The sequence below is a fragment of the Chinchilla lanigera genome, unplaced genomic scaffold (assembly GCF_000276665.1).
Source record: "Chinchilla lanigera isolate Chin_1 unplaced genomic scaffold, ChiLan1.0 scaffold00029, whole genome shotgun sequence".
Classification (NCBI taxonomy): Eukaryota; Metazoa; Chordata; class Mammalia; order Rodentia; family Chinchillidae; genus Chinchilla; species Chinchilla lanigera.
Genome location: NW_004955430.1, coordinates 13,687,438 through 13,696,727, shown reverse-complemented (window position 1 = coordinate 13,696,727; position 9,290 = coordinate 13,687,438). Strand labels below are relative to the sequence as shown.

The window sequence follows — 9,290 nt, the reverse complement described above, 5'->3', positions numbered from 1 at the left end:
GAAACGCTATGGAATATTTTGATATCAAAATGTAGAACTATTTGCTAATACAGTTTATAAAAGCCCAGATTAAAAATACACCAATTACTTTCTTACAGAGGCTGCAGTTCATCTCGTTCTTAATTTCATACATTTTTAATATAAATTTTTAAGTTTAAATGGTCTAGTAGATAAATTGGGTCCCCAACTGATGAGTCCTTAGGAAAGGGAACTTGCTATGGGAGTTTATTTTCCATGCTGAGCACTTAAGTATTAATCAGCTCAGTTTTCAGGGATTTCTTTCTAAAATCCTTTTCTGTAAGATGAAGACTGCAATTCATTATACACTGGAGGAGCCAGAGACTTTGCTAAGCTTTGGATTTCTGACCATTCGTCTCAGATCAAGCATACACATACGCGTGCGTGCGTGTGTGTGTGTGGGTGTGTGGTGTGAGCGTGTATGTGTGTGTGTGTAGAGCTGTTGATGACTAGGCTTGTATTTTGACATAATTTGGGCTACCTATAAAATTAAATGTCTCTCCTCTTTATGGGATTAAAGATCATTTCATCCTCAGTGTGCTTTCCAAATGTGAATTGTGAAAATTGGGAGGTGACTTTTATCACCAGCTATTTTTATGTGGCTCCGTCAACCTAACTCAGGAAACTCGCAAAAAATAAGAACTACTGTTTGTCAGTTACTAGCTTACAGTGAACTGATCACTTCTAGGTTAAAACCCCTACTAGATTTGTAATAATCATTCGAGTTCCTCTTTGATTCCTTTTATGAATAAACATCACAAACAATAACAAACCTTCAAGCTTAGAGCAGAGAAAGCAAGCTCACTGCATAATCCCTCTTTCTTACTGCCTTTTCAACTTGGTAGGGGAGACTAAATTTTGGGTGAGGATGATGGCATTCTCAGGCAGAGTGAGATAAAAGTGTGTCTAATTACACGTTAATGGCAGATTTCGCCTCACCCAGACTCCTTCCAGCACACTGGCGAATTTCTCCTGGGTGGATGCTGAGCCCCTTCTCTCTTTAAGAGAGCTTCCCGCGCCCCTCACTCCGCCCCCTCCCAAGGCTCCGGGCTCGTCAGCTTCCCGAGAGCCATGGTTGGTCCAGGCAGGCGAGCGGAGCACCTCCTGGAGCGGCTGCTAATTGGGGGTGGGGTGAGGTGGGGTGGGGGGGGTCTGTTTGTAGTACTCTCAGTCCTGATGTCACAGGCGCGGCAAGGACATCGCAAGGAGGAGTCGGATTACAGTAAGGATGGGCAGCGCAGCAGGCAGCCCGAGCGCACGCTCCAGCGGCCGGGGATCATAGCCCTGGAAGGGCAGCCTGCGAGGCGCTCATCCCACGGAGCAGGCACGCTCGGCGCTCCTGCTGTCCACGCTGGAGACGTTTCCACCGAATGTAGCATGAAACGGCGCTGCTTGGCGTGCCAGCCTGGGGTGCGAGCTGAGGCTGAAGACGCCGCCGCGGTGGGGTTCCAGCTGTCTGATTAATGAGAAACATAATGTATTTTGGTGAGTGTTGGCTCTGATGATGTAATTCTGGGGGTGCCCGGCTCTTCATCAGGCAGACAAGCCTTTAAAAAAAATAATGTTTAAGCTGCGGGAATATTACATGAAGCCTACCTCCCGTTGGCAACTGGGGAACGTCTCTGGTGCCGCTTTCAAAGCTTTCTTTGTGCTGCAATTGGGGCTGCTAATTAGCCATGAGTTTAAGTTGGAAGAGAAGAGAGACAGGGGCGCGGGTGGATAAACTTTACCTTCCTTTGTAGGCATGAAGTTGGCTTTTTTAGAAAAGCTAGGTGAAGAGGAGAAATGGTGCAGCGTGGGAAGGCACGGGCTAACTTAATGGAATGTGAAACAAAGTTCCTGTAGTATTGATGCTGTGAAAGCTTAGTCAATATGAACGTTTCATTAAGCCTTGGGTTTTTCCCTCATTCCCTGTCAGCAGAGGAAAACATGCCCTTAGTGAGCAGTGGCTGAGTTGTTGAGAACTCTCCTCCATACCATCCCGGTGCTTCCTCTGGCGAAGGCAGCCTCCCACAAAATGCATATTATTTAGAACCTTTAGAGGTCTCAGAGCTGTTAAACATTTGTGCGGTTTAGTTCTGTGCCAGTGTGGAAACCTCCCTTAGGTTTTCAGCTGAGCTGCCTGCATTTCCAGAAAGCATGTGGACGCTTTGATCTGGGCTCTCAGCTGAGCACTGTAAGTGGGCTCAGAGCAGTGCATTTGCACTGTAAGGCTGCAACTTACTGCTAGGAGAGAAGGTAAATGCGCTTCACTAAATAGGAAGAAACCAAGGCTCTGGACTGAATATCCGCTCCTCGCCTTAGAAGTTATGCTTTCCTACTGTAAGTCCCATCTGGTGCTGTCATTTAAGGGAATCGTTGATATTAAAAGGTTTCTGAGGGAAACTGGAGAGGGACCAGGGGATGATTCTAAAATGTGAAATGCTCCTAGTGATTCTTCCCTTGGTTTAAACATTAAATCTAGAGATGTCTCTCAGTTTAGAAAAGTATTTAGATATACTTGGACTGGGGCGCTATTAGTTTATTGGGTGTTTATCTCTGTGTCTATTATTTGCTTTGTTTTGTTTTCTTGAGCGTTTGAAACATTTGTGAAAGTATGGAAGGAACGCAAGTTGCAAAAGCTAAATGCCTTTAGTTGACTTGACAGCAGTTTTGATTTCCTTGTAATTTGTGTCATATTAGAAAAGATGTCTTAAAATATCCAAAATTGACTTGAAAGAAACAACCCTGACTTCATAGTTAAATTTAAGCTGAATCCGGAGTGAAGCAACACCTCTTTCCAGGGAGCAATGATAAAGGTGATAAGATTGTTTGTTGGCAATTAATAGAACAGTATTTGTCGTGCATGTATTTGACAAATGCAAAAGGTTGCAAAGATAGTATGTCTCAGATAAAATAAAACTTTGGCATCTGTAATGATATTGAGAGATGATAAAGATTTTAATTTTAGTTTTAAGTGTCCAGGCTTTTGTAAGGATTCTTTATGTGAATGTGGAGAGCAAGCAGTGCTATCCAGAGAAGCAGTGGAATCTAAAAGTACTAGTCAAATACCATCCATGCTGTACTGGATTTTTGTGTGGTGACTGGAGAAGTAGTCATTGGGCTAGCTAATGTTATTCACTGTGTGCTAGTCCAGCTGTCTTATGAAGCAGTGTGATTCACAGTGGAATAAGTTTCATTGTGTAATGCAAGTTTTTAATAGTATGAATTGAACTGTGATGGCCTACTTACTTCAGATGAAACTAAACTCTTAAAAAAGCAGGGCTAAAGTTGCCCTCTGTGTCATGAACATGGTTCAGTCTCACCATAATTCTAACATGAGAATGTTTTTCTATTCCTGGAAGAAATCATGTGTGTTGAGGAGTGGTGTTTATTTCAGTCCCTCTCTGTAGCTGTTAGACGTTATTCAGCCCCTCACTTTAGCTGTTAGACATCCAGAACTCTGAAAGCTCAACTGTCTGTAATAAAATGTGATGTGCAAGATCTGGGGCAAAAAGCATGGAGTAGAACACTCCAGGCGTGTTAAAAATCCAGTAGCATAATAATGTTTGCAAACCTCTGAGACTAGGTAGGTGTGTGTATCTATATGTATAGATACATGTATGTGCATGTATGTGTGTGTGTATATTTATGTGTGCCTCTGGTTATATCTAATATTTCATCGATTTCAGGTAATTTTTCAAAACAGTGCTTTCACTTTGCAAACTGGTTGACAATTACTTCCTTAATGTTTCAACTGCAACTGGTTTATCAAGTCAGGGCAAACAGGGACAAAAGGAAAGCAGGGCCTTATTCTTGGGATTTTCTAGGGATTTGTGCAAATGGGGGAGAGGTGTCAGAAATCTTTTATTTGTGTCCTTGGCAGGGAGTGATGGAGAGCCTGAGGATGCTGTGGCACTAGGTGAATTGATATGAAAGCAGCAATTTACTTCCTTTATAAATAGTCTGATTTGTGAGGTGGTGCTCCCTTTCAGATAGAACTGAGGAATGGTTGCTGGCTCAGCCTATCTGCTTTTCTTTAAGCCTCTTTCCACTTAGGGACTGGGCCATTGGATCCTCTCCTAGCCCAGCTGGAGTCTCTTGTGTGTGTGGAGAAGTTGGTGGAATGTGTAATATTTCCAGGTCATGTTTTGAGCGCGCTGTCCCAGACTTACAAGACTAATGGACCCTTTTAATGACTTAAGCCTCATCTCCTATTGAGATTTGAGTGCAGTGTTTTCAATAACTGTTCCTTTGTCCTTACTGCGCAGTGATTTAAGAGTTTGCTGTTCAGTCACCGTGGATACTTTTGTTACTTATTGCATCGATCTTGCATTCATTACTTGGAGTTAAACATAAGGTTCACAGGCAAGAAAGAAGCAAGGAAAAATCCCAGTCAGCATCCTGCGGGGTGGAAAAGCAAGGGAAAAACAATAAATACTATGATGTTACCCTCCCCGCCCCAATAAATATTTTACAGTTAAAACTTACATGTGTCAAGGATGAGTAGCCGTTAATAATTTATCCAGAAATAAAAGCAAACCAGCTGGGAGACTTCTTCCCAGATTACGGAAGTGAGGCTGTGGGTGGTTGTCAGTACAACAGGCAGTGCTGCCAGGTTCCAGTGTGGTTCAGAGAGTGTGCTGGTATGAAGGGCAGGTTCTGTGCTTGAGCGCATCCTGGCAGCTGCTCAGTGCCTGGCAGAAGATTATAACTGTACACTGTCTCCAGCTCTGAGCACTGTACCTCCCTTCCTATCTGGCCTGACACCCTTCTCTGCTGATGAAGTGGTGAGTCGTCGTAGACAGCAGTCATGCCACCCGCACAAATCACCCACGGTTTGGCAGAGACATGCGTGCCTTACCCTTTTCCGTCAGGGAGAAAGGGGAGGTTGGCTGGACCCAGAAAATTCTATGTGGCCTTAAATCAGTATGTTTATCCAGGCCTGTTTCAAGCAGATAGAGACTCTGGTGAGTTTGCAGCTGGGAAAATGCTCCAGAAAAATAAAATGAAATTATACACTTTTAACAAATGAACAGAAATGGGAGACAGATATTAATGCTCACTGTAAAAGTTATTATTAATAGCATATTAATTAAACCTAGAGAAAAGGGCAAGCAAAATGTGGAAAGTGTGAATGAGCCATTCAAGTTCAGCTTGATGTTAATTGTGGGTCAGCTATCTCTTTTAAAGTGCCGAAGAAAAGTAGGGAAAATATTTAGTGGTGTGCCTATCATAACAAAAAGTACTTTACTGAGGAAGCTCTTAATACAATAGCTAAGACAATTCTAAACCAGAGTCGTATTCCTCTGACTATAATAGGCACGTTTGTACTGTCTGAGGAAAGACTTTGTTCTTCCCCTGGGATGTTTTGAACATTCTTCAGTCAGCATTTACACTTCTGGTGTGGCTGGACCATCAAGTTTCACCTCCAAAGCAGTACGTTAGAAACACAAATGCAAGGTTATGAGAAAGCAAATGATCAGAAACCAGTAGGAGCAGAGAAAAACATCCCTCTTTTTTACATTGTTCAGTGGAAACATTTAACTCCTTCTAATTAGTTTGTAGTGAGTGATTTGTTATGGGGAATTAGGTCCACTAGAGCCTATCTATACACTCTGGAGCTGTTTCTATCTTCTCTGGGCCTGACAAGGGGACAGAATCATTAGGAAAGAACTTGTATTCTCCGTTTTAGTCTTTGGAGTCATTTCCATTACATTTTATTACAAAGGAATCTCAATGTCGGGCAATAAGTATATAACAGGGATGGAGAATATGATGGGTGAATTGTATCAGAAAGGGTCATACAACAGAACCTGAAATCAAACAGAGCTTCAAAACAGGAAAGATTTCTTTCTTAACACAGTTCTCTTTTAAATTCATAAGATATTTTTATTTTAAGAAGCCAAATTCCAAATTGAATCAATTCGTCACTAACACAGGTTCTTTAGTATAGCCTTAATGTTTGAGCTAATAATTTTTCTATCTTTTTAAAGGATCTCTTTAGTTGACCTAATTATATGGAAATAAAAAAAGTTTATTTAAGGGGTAAGTTCCAAAATTCATGAGATAAGGAGGACTTATGAAGTTACTCTTTTTGGGGGAGGTGGGACAGTTATTCACAAATACAACTAAAAGTTTTAAATTTGTGCATTCTTTTGACTTTCATTTCAGAAAGCTTGGCCGTAGCTGCTTTTGGCTGAAAAAGCAAAGAACAGGATAGGCTGGTTATGAGCTTGTGTTAGACAACATAGCATCAAACAATGCCCTGTTGTACGAGTACCTCAGTAGTGTTTCTCATTCTCAGCATTTACACATCCCTGCATCTTTTTTACATCATTTGTGCCGTAACACTTAAGGACGGATTGAAAAAGATAAATATTAAAATAATTTTGAGCACAACTGGCTCTCAGGTTCAATAACTGTTCCATACATTATAGATTTAAAAAATCAGGTCATAAGGCTAATTCTCAAAGCTCTCCCTGCTTTAGAAAGAGTGACGCTTGTATAAGCAGAAACCCATTTCTACTTTGACCTTGAGCAAGGGATGTTTCTATTTGTATTACACTGTGAAAAACATGTCAAAAACAACAAAGGTCAAGGTCATTGCCTTCCCTCTTTCTGTCTGTCTTTAAAGAAGCCATTGCATATCATTTCCCTCAAAGATTAGTTTTGCAACAGAATTTCACACATGATAGGCAGCACTGAGAGAAAATACAACATAAGAGGTAGTTAGAAATATCAAAGCTTACAGTGGTTGAGATCATGCTTGAACCAAATTGCTAGGGTTGAAAATAGGAAGACAATTTGCTGTGTGGCAGCACTAAAGTCAGTATGAAGCAGCTGGAAGTCAGACCTCACTGAATGTGAGCTCCAGGTTTGCACAGCTTTTGATATGAAAGGTATCTCCACGGAACTCTTACTTCCGAAACCTCAAGTGCATTTGAATCTTTATGGGAGCACCCCTTCTATCTTCCTTCAGTTTTTCAGTGCTCTCCCTCTCTTTCTCTTTTTCTCTTGCTTTCCCTTTCTCTCTCTTCTCTCTGCCTGTCTGTCTCTCTCTCCTTCCCTCCCTCTCTCTCTCTTTCTTTGTCTTTGCCTACTAGAAATATCACATTTCTGTAAGCTGAGAGGAAAAAGAAGGAGAACCTGTGCAAGGTCAGAAGGGAAATCAGCAGCAGGATCAGGACTCATGCTCAGAAGCAATGCTGTCTGCCCCAAAGCATAGCACCTGGTAGGAGATGAGGGCGGGGTACTGTGGAAGGAGTTGGTGAGCTGAGAACCTGTGACAGATGCATGTCGTTGAACCTGTAACCTTAGCACCCTGCTCAGTGCCACGCACTTAGAAATATGTATTGGATGCTCTAGATTGAATGGAGGATGGAGACCACAGAGGAAGAAAATCTATTTCCTCACTTCATCCTCTGACTCCAGTGTTTCCTGTGAAAAACAATACCTTTCCCTTGATGAAAGAAACAATTCTTTTTGATCCTGAAACATTAGTTGCAATTAAAAAATTCATAGAAATAAGGACTAGGCCTTAAAAATTAGAACATAAATTCAGTGTAATGACTTCTACGGTCTTTTTTTCTCTTTTTGTTTGCTTCTTGCATCATTGGGCTCTGCAGTATGAAAAGAAGGGAGATAACTCTATGGAGTGTCAAGACCAGTGTACAAAACTGAACACACCCCTAAAATTGTCGTGTAAGATGGTGGGATTATTCTGCATAGCAGCGCGCCTGATTACAGTTTCAGTTCGCACCTGCCCTTTGCTTTATGGGGTGGCCCTCTCTCACCACAAGGCGCAGCAAAAGACTCTCTGTACAAATAGCTAAAAATTCCTGGGAAGGTCACGAATTTTGAAGGTCATCGTTTGTGATGGAAGAAGAAAGGCAGTTACTTTTTACTACTGTTTGCAAGATTGTTGGAAACTTGTGCTTCTTACTTCCTTCTCATATTCACGCCTTTTCATGATGAGGGAAAGCACATGCAGCAGATTGCTTTGAGGATAAAAATGCAATAATGAATATAAACATACTGTAATAAAAACAGTTTCTCAAATGTGTATAGCAATTTGTATTTTTTAAAATGGGTAAACATTATGCTTTTTTCATCCTCAAAATATCCCATTGCAAGAAGAAGATAAAAAGTAATTCTTACATTTAGATGAGGAATTTGAACCTTAGGTGATCGAAATAAGTTTTTCAAGGTCACACAGCTGGACAGTGACAAGGTGCAGAATCTTAATTTGTTATTCTGGAGACTAACCAGTGCTCTGACTTGAGAATGTAGGGGTGCCAAGGATATTGTTATGAATGGAAGTTATTTATAACTAGTAATTCTAGAAAAATATTCTAGCTAATAGTGAAGGAAGTGAATACAAATGGTAGGGCATAAGATATGTTTGTGTTTTGACTTTGTAGGCTCACAAGGACAGAAGTCTGAAAATTCTGCCTTATCTTTTTGCCACAAATAATCATCACAGAAATTAAATACTGCCTTGCAGGCATGAATCAATATTATGGACCGAATGTGTGTGCCCTTCCCAAATTCATATGTTGAACCAATTTATATGTTGAAGCCATAGTGCTTTATACTGTGGTGTTAGGTGGTGATGCCTTTGGGTAGTAGCTAGCATTTGATGAGGTCACGAGGCTTGAGTACTCCAGATGCGATTAATGCATTTATAAGGGAAGGAAGCCTCACTAGAGCTTCCTGTCTCTACTATGTGAGTCTACAGTCAAAAGATTGCTGTCTGCAAGCCCAGAAGAGCCTTCCCTGAAACCAGCCCACGCTGTACCTTCACCTCAGACTTCCAAACCTCCAGAATGAAAAAAATAAATGTTGTTGAAGCGACTTTATCTATGGTTTAGTATCATAGAAGCCTAAGGTAACCTAGGACATTTAGCTTCAGGAAAGATCTAGACTTTCTACAAAGTTGTTGTTCAGATTACCAGAAATAAGCATGAAAAATTGATCAGTATAACCTCTTACTGTACCTTTCAATGAACTAATAGAAATTAGTAGTACAGTCATCTTAGCTATCTTGTTTATATATACATATCTTTCTTTACCCTTTCTTCTTTGCTCTTTCTCCCCCCTCCCAGTTGTTCTTTCTTTTTGAGCAGTTTCTTTCCCTTTCACTGCATCTGTTGTACCTTTTCAATCTTATTTACTCTTTCAGATTCTTTCACTAGGGATACAATACAATGTTTACACATGTGGGCCTGATTTATTTCACTTATGAATAGGGTCTCTAGTTGCATGTATTTTTCTATAAAAGCCTCGAGTTT

General features: G+C 40.9%; 1 protein-coding gene across 2 annotated transcripts in view; it reads left to right on the top strand.

Moving 5' to 3' along the window:
• The first annotated feature begins 1,158 nt into the window (after nucleotides 1–1,158).
• Nucleotides 1,159–9,290, top strand: part of Znf385d (zinc finger protein 385D) — a 303,956-nt gene continuing 295,824 nt past the window's right edge. Inside the window, exon 1 of one of the 2 annotated variants that reach the window (XM_005387469.2) lies at nucleotides 1,159–1,503. In XM_005387469.2, coding sequence (XP_005387526.1) covers nucleotides 1,482–1,503 — 22 coding nt within the window. In that variant the 5' untranslated portion in view covers nucleotides 1,159–1,481. Of the gene's footprint in view, nucleotides 1,504–2,134; nucleotides 2,341–9,290 lie in introns of those variants that run through there. The other variant, XM_005387471.2, reaches the window with a different exon arrangement.